Below are 23,339 nucleotides of genomic sequence, written 5' to 3'. Positions count from 1 at the left end.
TCAGTTCGGCATTCGCATATAGTGTTGTATGCTTATTTTCGAATGTCGAGCTGGCTCGGCATTCCAGCACGACATTCAGTTCGGCATTCGCATACAGTGTTGTATGCTTATTTTCGAATGTCGAGCTGGCTCGGCATTCCAGCTCGACATTCAGTTCGACATTCGAAGATAGTGTTGTACAATGTTTTTTGAATGTCGAGCTGGCTCGGCATTCCAGCTCGACATTCAGTTCGGCATTCGCAAATAGTGTTGTATGCTTATTTTCGAATGTCGAGCTGGCTCGGCATTCCAGCTCGACATTCAGTTCGGCATTCGCATATAGTGTTGTATGCTTATTTTCGAATGTCGAGCTGGCTCGGCATTCCAGCTCGACATTCAGTTCGGCATTCGCATACAGTGTTGTATGCTTATTTTCGAATGTCGAGCTGGCTCGGCATTCCAGCTCGACATTCAGTTCGACATTCGAAGATAGTGTTGTACAATGTTTTTTGAATGTCGAGCTGGCTCGGCATTCCAGCTCGACATTCAGTTCGGCATTCGCAAATAGTGTTGTATGCTTATTTTTGAATGACGAGCTGGCTCGGCATTCCAGCTCGACATTCAGTTCGAAATTCGGAGAAAGTGTTGTACAATGTTTTTTGTATGTCGAGCTGGCTCGGCATTCCAGCTCGACATTCAGTTCGGCATTCGCAAATAGTGTTGTATGCTTATTTTCGAATGTCGAGCTGGCTCGGCATTCCAGCTCGACATTCAGTTCGGCATTCGCATATAGTGTTGTATGCTTATTTTCGAATGTCGAGCTGGCTCGGCATTCCAGCTCGACATTCAGTTCGGCATTCGCATATAGTATTGTATGCTATTTTCGAATGTCGAGCTGGCTCGGCATTCCAGCTCGACATTCAGTTCGACATTCGGAGAAAGTGTTGAGCAATACTTTTTGAATGTCGAGCTGGCTCGGCATTCCAGCTCGACATTCAGTTCGGCATTCGCATATAGTGTTGTATGCTTATTTTCGAATGTCGAGCTGGCTCGGCATTCCAGCTCGACATTCAGTTCGGCATTCGCATACAGTGTTGTATGCTTATTTTCGAATGTCGAGCTGGCTCGGCATTCCAGCTCGACATTCAGTACGACATTCGAAGATAGTGTTGTACAATGTTTTTTGAATGTCGAGCTGGCTCGGCATTCCAGCTCGACATTCAGTTCGGCATTCGCAAATAGTGTTGTATGCTTATTTTTGAATGACGAGCTGGCTCGGCATTCCAGCTCGACATTTAGTTCGACATTCGGAGGGATAACCGATGGACGACCGACAGAAAGATAAGGGACGACCGATGGACGACCAACGGACGGATAAGGGCAGACAATGGACGACCGATGGACTACCAACTACCAACCGATTGGCGACCGATGGACGACCGATGGACGACCGTGGGACGGGAGAGGGATAACCGATGGACGACCGACAGAAAGATAAGGGACGACCGATGGACGACCAACGGACGGACAAGGGCTGACAATGGACGACCGATGGACTACCAACAACCAACCGATTGGCGACCGATGGACGACCGATGGACGACCGTGGGACGGGAGAGGGATAACCGATGGACGACCGACATAAAGATAAGGGGCGACCGAAGGACGACCGAAGGACGACCGAAGGACGACCGAAGGACGACCGAAGGACGACCGAAGGACGACCGAAGAACGACCGAAGGACGACCGAAGGACGACCGATGGACGACCGAGGGACGACCGAGGGACGACCGAGGGACGACCAACCGTTAGACCAGGGACGACCATCGGTCGCCAATCGGTTTTCCATCGGTCGTCCCTTACCTTTCTGTCGGTCGTCCATCGGTCGTCCTTCGGTCGACCATCCGTCGTCCATCGGTCATCAATGGGTCGTCCATCAGTCGTCCATCGGTCGCCCATCGGTCGTCCATCGGTCGTCCCTTATCTTTATGTCGGTCGTCCATCGGTTATCCCTCTCCCGTCCATCGGTCGTCAATCGGCTGTCCATCGGTCTTCCCCTATCTTTCTGTCGGTCGTCCATTGGTCGTCCATCGATCGTCCATCGGTCGTCCTTCGGTCGTCCATCGGTCGTCCATCGGTCGTCCATCGGTCGTCCATCGGTCGTCCATTCGAAAATAAGCATACAACACTATTTGCGAATGCCGAACTGAATGTCGAGCTGGAATGCCGAGCCAGCTCCACTTTCAAAAATTATTGTTCAACACTATATCCGAATGTCGAACTGAATGTCGAGCTGGAATGCCGAGCCAGCTCGTCATTCAAAAATTATTGTACAACTTTATATCCGAATGTCGAGCTGAATGTCGAGCTGGAATGCCGAGCCAGCTCGTCATTAAAAGATTATTGTACAACACTTTCTCCGAATGTCGAACTGAATGTCGAGCTGGAATGCCGAGCCAGCTCGTCATTCAAAAATAAGCATACAACACTATTTGCGAATGCCGAACTGAATGTCGAGCTGGAATGCCGAGCCAGCTCGACATTCAAAAATCATTGTACAACACTATTTCCGAATGTCGAACTGAATGTCGAGCTGGAATGCCGAGCCAGCTCATCATTCAAAAATTATTGTACAACACTATATCCGAATGTCGAACTGAATGTCGAGCTGGAATGCCGAGCCAGCTCGTCATTCAAAAATTATTGTAAAACACTTTCTCCGAACGTTGAACTGAATGTCGAGCTGGAATGCCGAGCCAGCTCGACATTAAAAAATTATTGTACATTACTATATCCGAATGTCGAACTGAATGTCGAGCTGGAATGCCGAGCCAGTTCGACATTCGAAAAAAAGCATACAACACTATATGCGAATGCCGAGCTGAATGTCGAGCTGGAATGCCGAGCCAGCTCGACATTCGAAAATAAGCATACAACACTATATGCGAATGCAGAACTGAATGTCGAGCTGGAATGCCGAGCAAGCTCGACATTCAAAAATTATTGTACAACACTATATCCGAATGTCGAACTGAATGTCGAGCTGGAATGCCGAGCCAGCTCGACATTCCAAAATAAGCATACAAAACTATTTGCGAATGCCGAACTGAATGTCGAGCTGGAATGCCGAGCCAGCTCGACATTCAAAAATAAGCATACAACATTATATGCGAATGCCGAACTCAATGTCGAGCTGGAATGCCGAGCCAGCTCGACATTCGGTAATTTGAATGTTGAACTAATGTCGAACGTCGAACGGCGAGCCAACTTCACGCACCTACAATTACTTTGACAATCGTCATTTGACCAAACTGTAAACACGTCCCTCTAAGTATGCACGTAGACACACGCAGCTTTATTTTGGCTAATCTTCGTAGGTTGGATCCCTCTTATTGGCGTCGCACTGAAGTGCGGCGACTAGTATGTAATACGTTTTTTTTCGCTTTTGGGAGGAGAAGTTATTTTACGGATCAATGTATATATTTTTTGGTCAGAATATCTTGCATAGTGGTGAATTTTTGTGTAAATTAGTGTAAATAAGTACTGCCTATTACATTTACTACAACATTTATTGCCAATAATGCAAAGCTAATTCTTTTAATTAATAACTGATCACAGGGACTGGGCAATAATAAAAGATCACAGGGATTGGGCAAATACGCGAACCGGTGAAACTTTCTGGTTTTGTATAAAAAAATAAAACATAATCAAAATATATTTATTTTGTGGTTTTTCTACCAATAGCGCAGACTTTTGCTGTTCGAGTTTTGGTTAACGCGTATTTTCGTCAAATTTACAAGACGACAGCGATTACACGGTTTATTGCTTTATCATTATGTACACACCGGTCCATTCTATACATAGATGGTGACGTCACTACGTTATTGTCACCTCTATACTTAGACGCATCACGCACCTCCATTTGGAGGCATTTATGACTACGACACAAAAAAGTCCGCGGATGAATGAAGAATTTGCTTTATAAGTAAACATTCATGTTATGATTTAAAAGTTAAGTATTATTTTGTTCAGTCTTACGGTCTTATGTTAGTATCAATTATAATTTTCGTTAGTTTTCAACTATTTCGCTCTTTATTCATTTTTTTAAAAACAGAACTTTCACTTTCGGTTGTATAACAACATGTATCCTTTATTGACGAAAGTTTGCAATGAAATAGCGTTTTCAAAACCGCTTAAAAAGTTTCAGAAGGTGTGTCTGATGCATGTTTTGAAAAGACACAATGTCATAGTTATATTGCCGACTAGTATGGGAACAATTTGATATTTCCAGTGGCTCCATTTGCATTGCAAGAGAAGTTCAAATTGACTTGTTCAGTTTGTTAAATTTTGACACCCTTATTATATATTTTTTATAAGTGCCTGATAAATTTATTTCTTTAAATAATTGAAATCATTGAAAATTTAGTAAAAGCACGGCATTGATGTTCTATGATGGTCATTTTTAGTGGAATAGTATGTTACAAATTACAATAAAACAATTATAACTATTGTATTAATGAATTTAGATTAGGTGTCATTTTTAAATGGGGTAGTAATTCATTATATGAGATTAGCACATTATATAGTTGAAAAATAAATAACACTATAATGACTTACCATAGTGAAATAAAGTAGCATAGAATATGTTGCAGGTCACAAAATGCAAAACTGAAGTTCAAACTCAGAAGAAGCTTTGCAAATATTTTACACTGACAACACTGTTGATTTTCCAAAAAAAATCCTTCCTATCTTCCTGCCCTAGTTTTTTGGGGAAAATTGTAATATTATTAATATCATTGAGTTAAATTATTAAAATATCAATATGTTTTGATTACATTAGCTAATTATAGTATTATATTATTAATAATGAAATACTTTGCGAGGAAAGTCCCATTCTGTTTTAATTAGTCTTAATTACCTACTAGTTAAATTGAAATTATCAGTGACATCCAATAATTGAATTATATGCGTGTGAATGCATATGTTTTTTTGACAGTTACATAGTTCCCTATTTAATTGTATAACAACAAATAACTATAGTTCCACAACCCAGCCCAAGTTTACACAAACTGAATTAATTCATCAATTGATCCTATTTAATTATATTAAAAACAACATGTGTAAGATTTTGAGAATATCCCATGTATTCCTCTAGTATTCCTTTAGTACACCCAGGGTTGGCACCAATCGACCGCCCCAGGTTTTAACCGGCGGTTTTTACTGGTTAAAACCGCCCCGGTCAATACTCCCAAATTTGTCATTACTGGTCAATACTGGTCGATTGAACTTTACCCCCAATTTTGATTAATATTCCATGCTTAATTAACAATATTGATAATATAAATTAAACAGACATGTTGCCAATAATGTCTTAAGCTATTAATACCCACTATTTTATACCTGTTCATGCAAATAAGTCAAAGTTGGTCAACTGGATTTTTCTGGTTGATTGTGTTTTTTTTCAATTCTAATGAATCATGAATGCTCATGAAAATTCTGTGCTTGATTCAACACGAACCTGTCAATTACTGTGTATTAGTTATTCCTCATGCCCCACGTCCCCAGTCTTCTCACAGTCTTCTCACCTATACAGGTTAGGGCATCCAAAACTGATAATAGGGCCTTAAATGGCACCTTCTTGACACAACCCTTACTTGTCATGTATTCTTGCCTGGATTTCTTTAAGTACTTTTTAAACAAAATAGTGAAAAAATATTTCATTTTCCATTGATATAAAAATTAAAAAAACATAATTAGAAATAATTATTAAAAGAAAGTAGAGTAGACCCACAATTGGTAAACATTATTTGTTGGCAAAATCAAGAACTTTGATTGCTTATTCTTTTGAAGACCAATTGAACTTTAAAATATGAAAACCCTCTTAATACAGAAAGGAGACAAGTTAGAAGTAACTATTAAATTAATAGCAAGTTATCTCCTTTTGTGTGAGTGAAATGAAATAGCCTAAGGGCAGATTTGCTTCATTGTCACTTTCAGAGACATAACACTGCATGCATATTATTACCAATTAAGGCTTAGGGACCAGATTTATGACCCTAGAAACCACACTAGTTCTGTTTGTCATTCTGCCTATTAAATAGATATATCAATAGATCAGTGAAATGATTTATTATGGTTGTTTTTAGGGAAGCCTCAAACAAATTTTACCAATTAAATAGATCTAATTAGAATTGTTTTTATAAGTACCTGTATTGTTTCTTTCATTTATTGAGATCCTTGAAAAATTGAGTAAAAACACAGCTTTGATGGTCATTTAAAGTGGAATAGTTGTGATTTTTAATGAAGAATAATAACTATATCCAAGTTTTAACTGAAACACAAATTATTTTGACTAAATAAATATCATATTGGGATATTTATTTTGAGACAAGTAAATAAAATTGTTTTGTAACATTTAAATTATAATGTCCCAATACAGCTAGTATGAACATTTTACATTGATTTGTAGTACTCAGGTGTTACCTCTAAAAAATATTCTTTAAAAATTAAAGGAAACTCAACGATGAAAATATTTTCAGAACCAGGCAAATAATAGGAAAGTTATGTTTTCACTAATATTAAGTAACAACACACACCTACCATTGAACAATATATCAGGCACTTATGGTGCAATATACAAGCGTTAATTGGATAAGCAAGTGTATATAACAAGATAACAGCTATTGTATAAAGGGGTACTTATGGTGCAATATACAGGCCCATTAATCATCATTGATGAGATTAGGTGACATCTTTGAAGGGGGATAGTCATTCATAAGATGAGATTAGTACATTATCATACAAAAACATTTTTATGTAGTTTATCACTGTTTTAATTATTATTAATAAATTGCTTTAAATTTACCTTTTTTTAATTCATAAAGTTATTAATTTTTCCTTAAATTCCACAAATTCATTTAATAAAAACGGGTAATTGTGTTTTGTGTTTCTTATATCAATAAGTTTTTATTACATTTGCTAATAAATTATATTATTAATAATGAAATAATGTGCACGGAAAGTTCAAATCTGTTTTATTTAGTCTAAACGAGTTATTAGTAAAAAATAAAATATCAGTGACATCCAATAATTTGATAATAAACATATGAATGCATGAAAAAAATGTTGACAGTTACAAAGTAAATATTTATTTATCATATTTATCTGTTACAAGGAAAACAGTGTCGAAATTAATTTTAATTTGATTTTACCATTTTCATTTCACCAATTGACCATATTTAATTGGATAAAAAACAACAAACACTGCATTTGCACAACCCTGCCCAGGTTCACTCAAACTGAAATAAGGTGTTAATTGTGTATTCAAAACGGGTCTTGATTACACATTATTCTTGGTTGCATTTGTGTTGAGCAACATGTATAAGATACTCAGTAAGATTTTGAGGATATTCCATGTATTCCACTAGTACACCAACATGCACTTACTAATGATTTACATGCAATCATTACACAGTAAAACCCTCCAAAAAACAATTCTAAAACCAAAAAACCATACAAGCTGCTTCATAGATATTAAAAGTTAATTAAAGACTTCATAAACAAAATAATAATTTTGATAATAAACAAAGATTGTACTTCAACCGAACAATTATAAATTTATTGGGGGGGGGGAACATCTGCACTAAAACTTAAATGGGGGGGAAACGTCTGGGGAGGAATTGTCTTTGCGGGGAAACGTCTTGGGGAGGAAACGTCTGGGGGGGGGGGGGGGGGGGGGAAATGACCGGAAACCATTCCCAAAATGGTGAAAAAAAACACTGGCATATAAATTAAATGGAAAACATACAATATGTTGTCAAGAAAAAAAAGCTGTAAAAATCTCACCTGCTTGTCTTTGATGATGCAATTAGCACATTCAGCATTTTCAGTATCTACTAAATAAATATATGAAAGTGCCAAATGTCCAAGATACCATGACGTCTTCCTCAAAATGTTAGATCCTTCGAACTCCATTTTATTTTATCCCTGACTAATCCTCTCACACATTAGGCCTACATGTAAGATTCCTTGCAATGTTCACAGCGTTTATTTTAAATCGTTTACGTTCTCAAATTTCAGCAGGTATTTAATTATAAATATTTATTTATGATTTAGATTTATTAACTATTTCGAAGATACAGTCTTGCAACATGTTTAGTTTGTCTAAGTTACGTGTTTAGTGATTCTTACAAACAATAGACTGACATGAAAAGTGGCTCCTTTTGAAGCACAAACTGCATCCAACTATATATTACAGCTGGCCCGGTTTGATGGGGCCTGTTTTTGATAATAATTAATGACCATTTTTCACTTCCGTGTTTATTATGTTTACCAACGCCATGATGGAAAAAGGTCCGTTTCCCACAATGCTTAGCGCGCATTCACACAGGTCAGTAAAGACCGGTGTGACACAATGCACACCGGTCTTACTGACAATAACGTAGTGACGTCACCATCTATGTATAGAATGATTGCTTTATTGATAACCGTTACACTACAGTCAGTTATAAATATCTTAGTTAGGTGATTTTTCAAGCGGTTCCGTAGTGTAGTGTTTGCACGCTCGTTTTACATGTGAGAGGTCCAAGGTTCGAGCCCCAGTAGAATTAAATTATTTTATTTGTGTTCTATGTTAACTTTTTGTTTTGATGTAGACATTTTAGTTTAAATAAATATGCTGTTTTATTGTAACTATTTTTTGTTTTTATTATGTCCATGAAATATATGTGTGAAAGGGGGGGGGGGTCGTAAACACATTAAAACTTTTACAGTGTTTTCATATCAATGAGTACTCAACCCCTATCGTAAATGAGCAACGTAAGAATAAGTTCAGAATAATCTCCCCTTGAAGTTGAGAAAAATATGAAATTACGCTTACAAGAAGAAGCAGATTTTTTAAAACCTACACAGTTCTGTTCCATTAATGACAACAGCACACGGATGCCAGTAAAAAAGGAAACCAATGTAAATAAAATGAACTATGCAATAGTTGGGGGTTACAACACAAAATCATAGATAATGGTTATTTGGGAGTTATAACACAACATCATAGATAATGGTTATTTGGGGGTTATAACACAAAATCATAGATAATGGTTATACCAGTATCTTTTTCTATTTTCTTTAAAATAATCGGCCAATATATTAATATTTACAGTAGAAAAAAAAAATCGTTCCATGTAACTTCATTGAGTGCCTTTTACACTGAAATTCCCGACGCCCTTTGATGCTTCGCATCAATACTTATCTTGTAACAGTGCTGTAATATTCCTAAGCATGTCACATGTTTAATTGATCTCGTAACTTTAACAAACACTTAACACACATAGATATCGTATATATAGCGCGGAACGGTCATTCTCTTAGGATATCTGTAGAACTCTTGTCAAATAATTTTACAACAATGTGAGTTCGTGATTTGTCTTTATAATTGGACTTAGTTTATTTCATTCACTACAACCTTGGTACATGCGACCGCAATAAAACAAATGCACTTCGAATAACAATGTACCATACATTCGGTTTAGTGCTGGATTTAAAGCTGGAATGTACCATGATAGAAAAACAAGTTGATTCCTGCGCATTTTACGACATTTTTATGTGGGTACAATTAAGTCTTGTACAATTCATGCATTGACATAACTTGAAGTATAAAGAACAAACATGTATAAACAACATTACAAAATATATGGACAACATCTTCTTAGAAATGGAAAATATAAAAGAAAATCGTTTTTACGCGGAGTAATAAACAGTTAACACGAGACGGTATACGCCACCACCAACTTGCATCAAGATTAGCACAATAACATGGTACAATGCTTATGTATGTATTGTACTGCATTATTGTGTAAACATGAAATCTAAGTTATTTATTTAGGCCTAAACAGACACACGCACTGTCTCAATCTCGTGATCAAGGTAGACCACTATGGATGAGCAGGTGTATATTGATTGTACGAGTTGTCTTTCAAGTGATGAACAACATCCTTGCTATTGGACGGTAACACGAAAACATTTTCAGTTTAAATATGAATATGTCTGCTTAAATATATATGAAAGGTCGATGACCGCATGTCAAACTGTGTCAGTTTGTGAAAATATAGACAGTTTCCACACAAAACAACAATATAAATAAATGCACTATGATAAGGCTTGATTTTTGTTTGCATAATTCCTATTAGCCCTGAATTCTATTAGATCAAGTCCATGTCAATCTGAGACGATTGTCGTTTCGTTTGTTTCTGTGTTTCCTTCATAACGATATGGAAGCCCCCGGAATTGCGCGTGTAGAATCCGTACACCGACGCGATGGCATCCATACAGGCCGCCAGTGGGATAACGGGAATTGTAGCGAAAATTAGCAATAGTTTTATAAATAGTCCATATTTTCGCGAGCTAAAGGATTTTATTGATCCGAATGTAAACAAGAATAGAATCAGTCCTCCCATACTTCCAGCGGTAACATTCAGCACTAGCGGAAGTGGGATTGGAAACGCAAACGAGGCTGGAAAATTCAAAATATTCCCAACCAGTAGAAACCAGCCTAAATCAGTTGGGATCATGCCGAGTTTGCACTTAAATGGGATTTCAGGACTCAAAAGGGTATACACATGACCAACAAACCAGCGCTTTCGCTGCTTGATATAGTCCCCAAGCGTGAAGGGACTTTTCTCCCACATCTCCCCCTCCACGAAGTTGAACTTGTATCCCTTGCCCCAGGCCACCAGCGCAAACATTACGTCCTCTGCCACGCTTCCCTTCGGTCCAAAGTCAAACCCGATGTCTTTTTCCACGGACTCTTTCACGATGATGTAAGAGCCCTTAAACCCCATGAGCGGGCAGCCGAGCTTGCGGAAAGAGAATCGCATCATGCCCAGGTCCACGGAGACGCGCACGCAGTCGGCCAGGGTGGTCCACCAGTTGACTATCTCCTCGTTGGCGTACGAGATGACGCCCTGCCCGATGTCCCCGTGGCCCTGACCGGCGAAGTTCGCGAGTCCGATGGTGGAGCTCTCGGTTAGCAGCGTCTCCTCATCCAGATGCACCACCCAGTCATCGTTGGAGAGGATGTTTACCGACGGCTCGTTGCAGTACTGCAGCGCGCGCGCCTTGAACAGCGAGTGCTTCAACGTCTGGTAGTCGTTAGGTACAACCAGCTCCCGTACCAGTGCAGACTTGGGGAGATTCAATGCGTTATCAGTCACCACCTCAAACTTAAAGTTGTCCAGACCCACTTTATAGCACGTCTTGATGTTCCTTTCCACATTGGTCTTCACGAGGTCGGGGTACAGGCCCCGTGTGACTACCCGGAAGCAGAGGAACGGGATCTTGGCCTTAACCGCCTCCAGTGTGGGCGGCGCTGGAAACGTGTTCATCGTCACTATGCCTGAAACAACAATAACTCTATTAACAAATTGGCATGGCAAAACACAGCCGCATGGCAGAATAAGTTGCTACTGCCCTTCTCTAGAACTGCAATTGTTTAACTAGCAACTTTAAAACTATTATTCATTACCCGATGTAATTAATAGTGTTAACGAAAAACATCGGACACTGTCGGTTGATTTTCAAATTGTCCGTCGTAGTGTGAACCACGGTGGACAGATTTATCCAAGGTAATTAGTAGTGTTGCCAAATAAATTTCAAACGTTTAACAAACTTTTTTTACTTCACGTTCTTTTTTATTCAAATAATCAGAGATTTATTACTTAAATCATGCTTTATGCACATGCAGGGCAATCGACATGTCAAATGTCGTACCTTTTTACTCTGCCTTGCACTATCGTACCTAATCCTTATATTTCGCAATGTTGCATTTTACAATTTACACGGCGATCTACAAGACAAATTTCGTACCTTTACAATTTGCCATACAATATCGTACATAGTTTTTACATTCTGCAATGTTTTATTTTATAATTGACACGGTGATCGAAATGTTGTACCTTTACAATAAACCATGCACTCTCGTACTTGATCTATATATTACGCAATGTTTCATTTGACAATTAAAACGGAATTTGACATCGTGCCCGTATTCATTTTGAACGGGTCATTTATTATTCTGAACATCCGAGTAAATGTTTGAGATCGATATAAATAAGGATATTTTTTAAGGGGATATAAGGCAAATAACGAATAAAACTTAACGTATTGTGGAAAAAGAATTGACAGATCCGGTTTTAACCAATGCACGTGCAATGGTCTAATAGGTCCCATTTCTCGAACAATGCACTTAAAGATTGTGTTAAAATTGACGGTGGGGTTTGTTACTGTTGTTTGCGAGCCATGTGATGAACTTGCAGAACAAAAAGGTGTTTACATACTTTTTACTTTGAACTGGTTTGAAAGTTCCCGTATGTGTTACACAATAAATACACGTCTTGATATGATACTAAACCCATGAGTATGTCTTCAATATCTCTCATATCCTTTCAGATTAAACAATGTCTTGATCTTATGTCCTTCTTTTATAGCTGACCTGCGCACTTAAGTGTGTAATACAAGCATTACTGTAATAGTATTGTCTACTGGTAATAATAATGAAACATATATTTAAATTCTTTTACAAAACATATGTCTAAATTCCACTCAATCGTGCAATAACAACATCTATTAAAAGTAGTTCGCAAGTTAAAACAGAATTGTCATCATTGATTTATTGAACTTGTTTTTATTGCTGTTTAAGTTAATGGAGATTTATTTCATGTTTGTAAAGAAGGAGAACTGAAGTTGAAACCGGCACTGAGCCTCCGGGAAGGTATTTAATTAAATGATTTATAAATCAATGAAACACCGCGAGTTCAGGTCTGCTATTTCTATGACACTGGATTGTTCCCATCCGTATGGAACTCACCTATCAGGACATCTAGATCGATTCAATGGCAGAATTGGCAGACACCTAACACTTTAATTAATAATGTACAAATGTACCCTATAATGTAGGGTCGATACTCAGTCAATAAGCTTTCTTTTAACGTAATGCTTTTCATTTCATCAATCCTAGTTAAGTAAGGCCTCCGTTACGTTTAGAATTCAGAATGGCTATGGTAGGTTATGATGAGCAAACTTGTTTGTAAATCTGTTATTCCCGTGGTATTTAGGCATAGCTTTACGAAATCTGACTTACCGGTACATAGAATGTTAGTTACATTATTCCAAAGGGCATATAGGGGTAGGGAACAGTAATTAACCAGTATGTTAGGTATTCCAACAAGAAGACCCGGAAGAGAGATAGGGAATGTGACGCTTTATTAACGCTGTTACAAAGGTCGAAAGAGATCTGGAATATGACTTACCCAGTATGTTCGTTATTCCAAAACGAATAGAGAGGTATGGAATATTACTTACCCAGTATGTTCGTTATTCAAAAAATAGAGAGGGCCCTTTATGGAATATGACTTACCCAGTATGTTCGTTATTCCAAAGGTAGAGAGAGGTACGGAATATTACCCACAATGTTCCTTATTCCCAAAGGGCAGAGTTCGGGAATGTGACATACCCGGTATGTTCGTTATTCCAAAGGTATAGAGAGGTAGGGAATATGACTAACCGAGAATGTTAATTATTTGAAAAGGTAAGGTAGGTTGTATGACTTACCCAGTATGTTCATTATTCGAAAAGGAAGAAAGAGGTTGGGAATATGACTTACCCAGTATGTTCGTTATTCCGAAATGAAGAGAGAGGTAGGGAATATGACTTACCCAGTATGTTCGTTATTCCGAAAGGAAGAGAGGGGTAGGGAATATGACTTACCCAGTATGTTCGTTATTCCAAAAGAAAGAGAGATGAAGGGAATATGACTTATCCATTATGTTCGTTATTCCAATAGGAAGAGAGAAGTAGGGGATATGACTTACCCAGTATGTTCGTTATTCCAAAAGGAAGAGATAGGTAGGGGATGGAGCGCAGCGAGTACAGCAGTATACAGCCCAATAGTCCGTACGACTCTAAGGGGTGCAAATGACTCTGGTCCGTGGTCGTGCCGAATACCATGTTTACGAACCAGATGCAGAACACGAGATGCAGGCACGTGAACGCGTGCTGAACAACCGAGCCGGTCGTCTGAAGACAGTTTGCGACTATGCCACCAAACTTGGCACCGGTACGGGATATGTTGAGCTTGGCTGGACGAAACATGACACTGGAATTGAACAAAGGATAGTGTATGTGTGTTCAAACAAGAGCAAACAGGACTTTAATTAGAATAAGAATAAGAACACAATGCAACCGGCTGCATGTCCTTACTATAGAATAATTATAAGTGAACATTTGTTCTCTGGACGAGCACTTTGTTCACCAATTAAACCCCAGTTTCTGTATGCGTATATAAGTTATATTGCAGGCACGATTTTACATTTGAACTTATTTTTTTGACATTTACCCTGACATAAAAGGTTGGTTCTTGCGTGTGGCACTTTATGTTGGTTACTAACTTTGTATTTCGTCATTTTTAAATAATCAAACAGACCAGAAAGATGTTGAATATCAGTACCCCGCGTTTTCCACGTTTTATAATCGATTGACTTATATTGCCATTTAATCCTGTATTCAATGTCAACTAAAAATTAAAATCACAAACACTAAAAAAACTAAATTCAAAAGCTTTCACTTAAAGATGTTCTAAAAACGCAGTAAATATAGCAATTATCAATGTCAACCGACATTGCAGGTGCAACGTTATTCTTGGAATAGTTAGTACAAAGTGTCCATCATGTAACTATTTATAACAAATATATTATACAATTACTCAATATTGTACATTACGAGATTGACCATAACTTATAATATTTAAAGAATAATTGCTGAATGTTTATGAATAACAGGTGTTGCTGACTACAACAACAAATATGTTGCCCAAATATGTTTCTCATGTTAAAAAGCTCACCCAGTGACATCTCACGATAACGATTTGAAAACTTGCAAATGTTTAACATCCCCGAACATAAAAGTAGTTCATTCTTTATGAAGAAACAATATTTGTACAATACAACAAATACATATAACTTAAAAAAAGTACACGGAATAAATTAATCGAATTTGATTATAAAGCCCTACATGGCCACATATTTTACAGTTTTGGGCGGGACACATGTGTCAAATGACGCTCTTCGTACCTACACAAGTCACAAATGTGGCCAATAACATTATTCGTATAAATATTGACATAAAAACCAGCGGTGGTGAATGAAAATTATTATAGTCAAGTGTAAAATGTGTGCTACTTTATATACGGCGTGTATCATTAGTGACAAAAATAATATATTCCTGTAAAAGTTGATAGAAAGGCGAGTGAATCAACCTTGGTCGAACTTTTTCCAACCACACGCTGAACTCAAACAACGCAACAAGCTCTCCGTTTCAGACACTACAAACACCACACTAAAACTGATCAGGTTACAGGAAGCTGCCGAGGGCGACAAACCGGACCGGTATGTCCGGATTAAAGGCGCGTTGCCTACATTTACCAACTCATGTTGATGTCACTTTTACTACAGGTGCATCTCTCACTTTTAATTCAATTTCAGTTGTTTCTACTTTTCTATTTACTGATAATATGTCAATACCGTCAGTACTGTCAATACCACTACTACTGCTACAAAACGCACAGCGCGTATGTCTGCTACTACTTTTACTGCTACAACACGAACAGCGAATATGTCTGCTACCACTACTACTGCTACAACACGAACAGCGAATATGTCTGCTAAAACTACTACTGCTACAACACGAACAGCGAATATGTCTGCTACCACTACTAATGCTACAACACGAACAGCGAATATGTCTGCTACCACTACTACTGCTACAACACGAACAGCGAATATGTCTGCTACCACTACTACTGCTACAACACGCACAGAGAATCTGTCTGCTAACACTACTACTGCTACAACACGAACAGCGAATATGTTTGCTCCCACTACTACTGCTACAACACGAAAATTGAATATGTCTGCTACTACTACTACTGCTACAACACGCACAGCGAATATGTCGGCTACTTCTACTACTGGTACAACACGCACATCGAATCTGTCTGCTACTCCTACTATTGCTACAACACGAACAGCGAATATGTCTGTTACCACTACAACACGAACAGCGAATATATCTGCTACCACTACTACACGAACAGCGAATATGTCTGCTACTACTACTACACGAACAGCGAATATGTCTGCTACCATTACTATTGCTTCAACACGCAAATCGAATCTGTCTGCAACTATTACTACTGCTACAACACGTGCAGCGAATATGTCTGCTTTTGGTACCACCGTTGCTGCTACTTACCATGCGCAAGACAAGCTACTTAAGTTCGTTTAAGTGGGCACGATTTTACATTTGAACTTACTTTTTTACATTGACCCTGACATAAAAGGTTGGTTCTTGCGTGTGACACTTTATCTTAATATCTTGGTTACTCACTTTGTATTTGGTCATTTTAAAATAATCACACAGACCAGGAAGTTGTTGCATGTTAGTTCCCCACCTTTTTCCAAGTTTTATAATAATCGATTGGAACACCCGACAGCATGCACCACTGAGGACTTCCGGACACCCAAGATAGTCCTCGCCGTTAAGTATCGGTATCCTCATGTACAGGTAGCTTATCACACTCTCCGTCAATATTTAAAGGGGAGCACTCGCAGTGTTGTTCATACACACATTTCAACCAGAACAAATATATTCATAAAAACCGGAAAGAAATTTTAAATACTTAAACGTTCAATAAAGCGTAACGAGTAAAAATATATGCGTCGTTCATTTTGACTTATCGGCCCAACAAATTCGATGTTAAGGCTACTTGAAAGTCTTCGACAAACACATTTGAACAGTCAGACCAATGTTTTTAATGGTCATCATACACAGGCGATCAAAATCTTTTTATGTTATTTAACCCTTTGGAAATAATGTGAAGTAAAGTGAAATAACTGTTTACTTTTGGAAATTCACTACATCGGCAAGTTTTAATTTCATTTGTTACACAATGCCTTACAGCAACCTCATTACAATGAGCTTTTCAATTGCTCCTTTGAGAAATGGGAGTTTTCTTTCCATCGAATCAAACCCCATGTACACAACAACCAGACATCATGTGGTTATATGGCTGGCAATGAAAAAGGTACCACAAAGTACATCTGAATCCGCACATGTATATACATTTAATAATCGAACTGTCGCAAATTACATGTTAATTTATAATGGATAAAAAGCAATTGATAAAAGGAGACCGCCACGGTCGGAACTAACTGAGAGTTAAGTATTTCATGGCCCCTCATTCGTTTTAAAATAGTGCCATATTATATAATACAACATCCACATGCCATCATGTGTTCTTACTTGTAAATGTAAATGTATGTTATATCAAGCGATCAGGTGCACAACGTTTGCACAGCCTTTCGCTTTCAGTTTCAGTTTCAGATTATTAGTTGTTATATACCTTCCTCAATAAGCATCTCGATAGAAGGCCAGTTTAAGGCCTGTCTTCATATCTGACACTGCGTCTCAACAATGTAATTGAAAAAGTAGTCAATTTTAAAATTCAAATAAAATCCACACATTCACGGATTTCTTTCTTAGTGCGCCTTGAGTGACATGGTTCATGTCAAATCTTATAAAAGTTATGCTTATATAACATGCATAATTTACCCAGCAAGTAACGAACTGTTGGGACTGTATTATGGGATAGTCATTCAAGTCCATTTTTGTATGACCTATATATGCAATATTGAATGGAAAAAAAATGTGTTTTGATTATATCACATGCTCCAGGTTGGTGTTAAATACCAAATTAGGCTTTGCTTAAATGGAAATGGTCAAACGCAATAATCAGAGAGGTCAACATTTGACGAATGACATGGCGCGATGAGATCTGATTATTTGGGGGTGAAAGATCATACGCAATACTTGTTCAAGTATTCAAATATCGAACCGATGTTGCTGCTAGACGATTTGTGTTGTAAATTCAAACAAGAAAATGTGAATTTAAGTATTCGCAGTCAAAATATTGGAATTCAAAATAAGATAAAGTTCGAAGTGAGGCTGGGTTACACGGATGGGCAGTTAGTGGAGTGTCACCAACATCGAGTTTAAACCGGCATGTGTCAACTAGTATTAGCAACGGTTGCTAAACGAACCCTTTTTTTTAACCAAAATACAGCCCAGGAATAGCCCATGCTCAGTGTATGAAACCAGCACCAATATACAGCCCAGGAAAAGCCAATGCTCAGTGTATGAAACCAGCACCAATATACAGCCCATGAATAACCCATGCTCAGTGTATGAAACCAGCTGAATTTCAGTCATATCATGTCGGCCAGTTTACCTGCTCACACATTTTATTGGTTGGCTGAGTTACCAGTATAAAGTGTACAAACTCTTGCCATTAACAGACATCTGCCCAACTTAAATCCGAGCTAGGGGAGATGCGGCACGTGGGGGTATTTGTCACGTCTGTGACAAAGCTCTTGTTTGCTTAGTAAAGATCTGCATTAACCTTTATTCAACAAAATAATGGGAGAATGTAGAATATAATCATCGTACCTTTCTGTAGGTGCATTGGTTTTAAGAGCCTTGCATTTTCTTTTAATTTATAAAGGACATGATATTTTATATGTAATATCATAACCTGAGGATCAAACTGTGTTATAGAGTCCCACTTTTGTCAAATAACACTGAAAAAAAGGTTAAACAAGGAGATTCCTCATATTTTAATTTATTAATGTGTCATATAATAATAAAATGCATTCTCCTTGCTCCATTATATTATTTTGTATGAAAAGTTGTTTTTCTAATTCTTAATGTGATTGTATATTTATGATGCATAAAACATGAATACTTTTCACTGTCATACTATCGTTCTTGCAATTTTATTTTCAGAAATAGTATTTTTTGTGAACACTTAATCTAGTGAATATATGCTTTTCTTATTGCAAACAAATGTTGTTGTTTTTTAAGTTAAGTATGAATGACTTTTACTTTATTTCCAGACTGCAAAATGTTTGGTCATGAAAAAGCATCCCACAATGTTGCGACAGGCCCATGTTTCAGTTTATCGAGACTAGTCGTGAGACGCAGACTTCTGATTCATGGAGTGCGGCAAACATATCTGTGCGACTCGATCACTCCACTATAAAGACCCGCACGGCATTAAAATGGATATTATCAATATGTGTTGTTGCTCGAAAATATGTTTTTGTAGCAGGAAGTGCTTTGGGCTCGATTAATCTGAGAACTCAACAAAATATTAATAAAATCCTTCTGTGCCTTTTAGTTCTGAAAACAGAAGTAGCCAGTTGGTATTACACATCTCCTAAACAAGTACAGCACAATAAAACTTAAGGTTGTATAATCCTTAATTTTTATAACATCTTCATATCCACACAAAAATATTGATGATTGTGGTGCTCAGATTGCAAAACCACCTGTTTGGCAAAAATAATGCAGATGGTTAGATTATGATAAGTGCAAGAAAAAAGAATAACTCTGAAGATAATAATTGATATGATAATCATTGCTTGACAGAATCACAATTGACCTAGATATTTATTTATGTAGTGGTGTATTTTTCAATGAGTGCCTTAAGATTCCAAAAACATATTGACTTAAAATAAACAATCCCGATGGCGGAAATGACTTATCATTTCATGTTCATGAATCGGTTTTAAAATACTTTGTAGACTTATCTGCTAGGTGGTGAGGACTTTTAGACCACCTGATAAACTTCAACTTTATTTGCCCTAGTTCAGTAACCGACTAAAGATATGCTAAGATAATACTGATGACTGATGAGTCTGTTGTGTCTTATATTCTCAATGCTATCTTAACATCCATTAAATTTCATCTTTAAATCGTGTATAGTATCTGTGAAATTGTCCTGTAAAGAAACATCAGACATGTACATATGTACTAGGGTAATGTTTCTTGTGCATAGCACTTATCTCATTGACAATTATACACCCATGAAATTTTTATGTTGAAATCTGGTATTTATAGTTTCAGAGATAAAGCCCTGAAAAGTTACATCATACAAAAACAACAAAGGGCAATAACTCTTATTTAAAAAAGTGAAGGGTTATGGTTCTTATGCATTGTTCTATAAATGAGATATAGCCCTGAAAAGTTACATCATAAAATAACAATAACAAGAAAGGGCAATAACCGTTATGTAAGAAAGTAAACGATTATGGCTCTCGTGCATTGATTATTCAGGGCTCAACATTAACAGTTGTCCTATTGCCCCTGGCAAGTAAAAGTTGGGTCCGGGCAAGTTATTTTATAATCTAGTTGTCCGCCCAGGCAAGTGCAAAAAAGAACAAAGAGCATTAAATTTGGACTTTAATTGCTGTAATCATTTTGTTAAATGTGCAAAAATAAAAAAAGGTTTTGTGGTGTATCATTTTGATCTTTATTAAAAAATATGAGGTCTACAGTTAATGTGATATTTCATGTTTGGGCAAGTGGCTTCACGTTCAGGGCAAGTAGATTTTCTAAGTACTTGCCAGGCAGGGCAAGTTGGTTTTTAGGTTAATGTTGAGCCCTGTTATTATACACCCATGAAGTTTCGTGTTAAAATCTTGTATAGTATCTGAGATAAAGCCCTAGTTACATCATACAAAACAATAAGAGCAATAACTCTTATTTCAGAAAGCGACGGGTTATGGTTCTTGTGCATGGCACCTCTCCTCAGCTATATTTATACACCCATAAAGTTTCATGTTGAAAACTTATTTTGAGTTTCTGAGATAAAGCCCTGAAAAGTTTGTGAGTGACTGCACTGTCAGACAGACCAACGGTACGTTTAAGTATATTTAGCGTACCCGGGGTACATTAAAGTATACTTAAGAGTACACGGGGTACTTTAAAGCATTACCCAAGCCGAACCGATAATTACCAATCGAGCTTATTAACATATTAAATAAATGATGATAGTGGTAACTATGATTGTGTGAAATATAATACAATAGTTTTCCTGAATTGAGTGTACATGTGAATTAGCTAAAATCATGATAAAAACACCGATTGGGATTATACATTTCTGGAACTGAATTTGGTTCATAATCAGTTTTTAACTTTTTTAAGCTGAAATAATATATATTTATATATATATATATATATATATATATATATATATATATATATATATATATATATATGATCTGAAAATATTTTCTTAAATCAATGTCTTTGTATTAAAACACTGCAACACTCATGACTGTAAATTAGGCATTACCATATTTCTTTACAACGTAATGCATGTACAACATCGATATATAAAACATTTAAAACGAAAATCGTTTTAAAATTGAAATGTTTGCATGGTGTTAGAACTACTGTTTTAATATCTTTGTTGTGAACAATGTGTTTAGGTTCAACGTCCGAAAAAAAGATGTCTGAAAATAACTGCAAGCTGTTAAAACGCGAAATTAAGTTGAATTGAAACAACAATGCGTTAATTTTTTTTTTCATCAATCTGACATTTTTCACGGCGACTGATCGGAGCAATATCAGGGGGGTACTGTGAAAATCGTCAGATCTCAATAATCGACAATATTGACGCTACACCGGTCTATTTCGTTTCCGTAGAGATAACGTCCGTTTGTAAGCTCAAATTTGATTGGCTGACGGGTTCAATGGCTTATTCTAAAAATAAATGCTGCTCGAGCAGCATATTGCTTTTAACTTCTGCTCGACCAGTAAATTGCTGCTCGAGCAGCAATATGCTGCTCGAGCAGCATTTTTTCTGCTCGAGCAGAAGTTAAAGTTTCGACCCCTTTGGTGCGCCATACTGGAGAATGTTTTACCTATTTTTTCTGCTCGAGCAGAAGTTAAAGTTTCGACCCCTTTGGTGCGCCATACTGGAGAATGTTTTACCTATTTGAAGTTTGTCTCTAATTTTGCGCGCATCAGGGGCTGTTCATGAACGAAAGTATGTTGCCTCTCTTACTAGTATCATGTTTCTAAACACGTCCATTTTGATAAATTGAGTATGATATTTCGCGCGAAGTAATTATCCAATTTTACTGGTCAGCGAGTTTTCCCGGAAAGTCATACTTTCCGGATATTTCGCAATATTCGTCTTTCGTAACCTCTTTTCGAAATATGTCAAATGCTTCTAAATAACTAATGCAATATCAAATATTTTGTAATGAAATTCAAAGTAATTGCATGATATTTTTCTTTAAAACTATAGTGCTTATATTGATGCTCTTACGTGCGTTCTACTTTTGTAACAAGGCGTCCGCATGTGCAATGAAACCCCAGTTCAGGACCTAGACTATGATAGTTACTCTTACAGCTATCTACCGGCATATGGTAAAGTAGACGCAGTCTTACAACAACTTGTTATAAGACGCCACGATGTTCAAACACTGGTGTTTTGTTGGTTTATGTTCTGTCATCGTGAAACATACCATCTTTTATGTACCCAATTTAGGGCCTATGTATTTGCACATGCGCTTATGTGATAATTGATCTGTTTACATTTGCAAACGGGCCAATACCTCAGGATGTTATGTGCAAAGCTTCACCATTTAGTACGCATATTTTTTTAATCGTCTCAAAATAAAGGGATATTTTGTCTGGAAAACAGGCGCAATACAGTACCCATGCAAGATGCAAATAATCGGCTTATCATAAAAGTGTTTCGGGGTTTACCTTAAGTCGATTCTTTTTTAGATATTGACAGATTATAAAGCGTATAATGTAATGCTAACGTTTACATGTCGCCTAAGGAACTGATAAGAGAGACGAATTGATACAGAAATAATGCCCTTTCAACTTGTCCGTGTCTGACGATGCAAACTCATATGTGGGTCTTATTAAATAGCGTGTCGTAATACAAAATCCTAGTTGTTAACAAATAAGAAGATTCATACACCTGTTTTTCAACAATTTTAAATTCTCCAATGCAAATTGTTTGTTTGTTATATTAGTGGTTTGAAATTATGTAGGTCACTTGTATTCACAGACAGACTTGTGGTTATAAAAACTTCATATAACAAACAAACCTAAAAGTTTAACTAAAAGAATTCATCTTAAAAACGCTCTGTATATTCTGAAGGAAATGAAACGAGAACTTTACTGTTGAATGGACAACAGGCATTGAAAACAGTATTTAAATGTCATGTTTGCACTCATTATTTTACAAGAGAAACATGATCAGATACGTGACTTATGTGACCCCAGATAGTTCTGCGCATACTAAGACGTCTTAAAGTTTCTTGTGGAACACTAGACAAGGAAACTATGAAGACAACTTATCACATACTAAACTAGTTGATACCAACATAATCAGAATCAATATCTGTTTGGCAAATAACTCGATCGTATATTTCACAAAGATAATTAAC

At 37.2% G+C, this 23,339-nt stretch overlaps 1 protein-coding gene across 6 annotated transcripts in view; it reads right to left on the bottom strand.

Moving 5' to 3' along the window:
• Positions 1–9,560: 9,560 nt before the first annotated feature.
• Positions 9,561–23,339, bottom strand: part of LOC127832382 (beta-1,4-mannosyltransferase egh-like) — a 67,054-nt gene continuing 53,275 nt past the window's right edge. For 5 of the 6 annotated variants that reach the window (XM_052357830.1, XM_052357829.1, XM_052357831.1 and 2 more), the window contains exons 2-3: positions 13,842–14,125; positions 9,561–11,368 (exon numbers count right to left, since the gene is read on the bottom strand). In XM_052357830.1, the coding sequence (XP_052213790.1) occupies positions 10,176–11,368; positions 13,842–14,121 (1,473 nt within the window). In that variant the 5' untranslated portion in view covers positions 14,122–14,125 and the 3' untranslated portion in view covers positions 9,561–10,175. Of the gene's footprint in view, positions 11,369–13,332; positions 13,356–13,841; positions 14,126–23,339 lie in introns of those variants that run through there. The other variant, XM_052357834.1, reaches the window with a different exon arrangement.

Source organism: Dreissena polymorpha, chromosome 5 (genome assembly GCF_020536995.1).
Source record: "Dreissena polymorpha isolate Duluth1 chromosome 5, UMN_Dpol_1.0, whole genome shotgun sequence".
Classification (NCBI taxonomy): Eukaryota; Metazoa; Mollusca; class Bivalvia; order Myida; family Dreissenidae; genus Dreissena; species Dreissena polymorpha.
The sequence above is the reverse complement of the archived record's forward strand: the minus strand, read 5'-3'. Positions and strand labels throughout refer to the sequence as shown.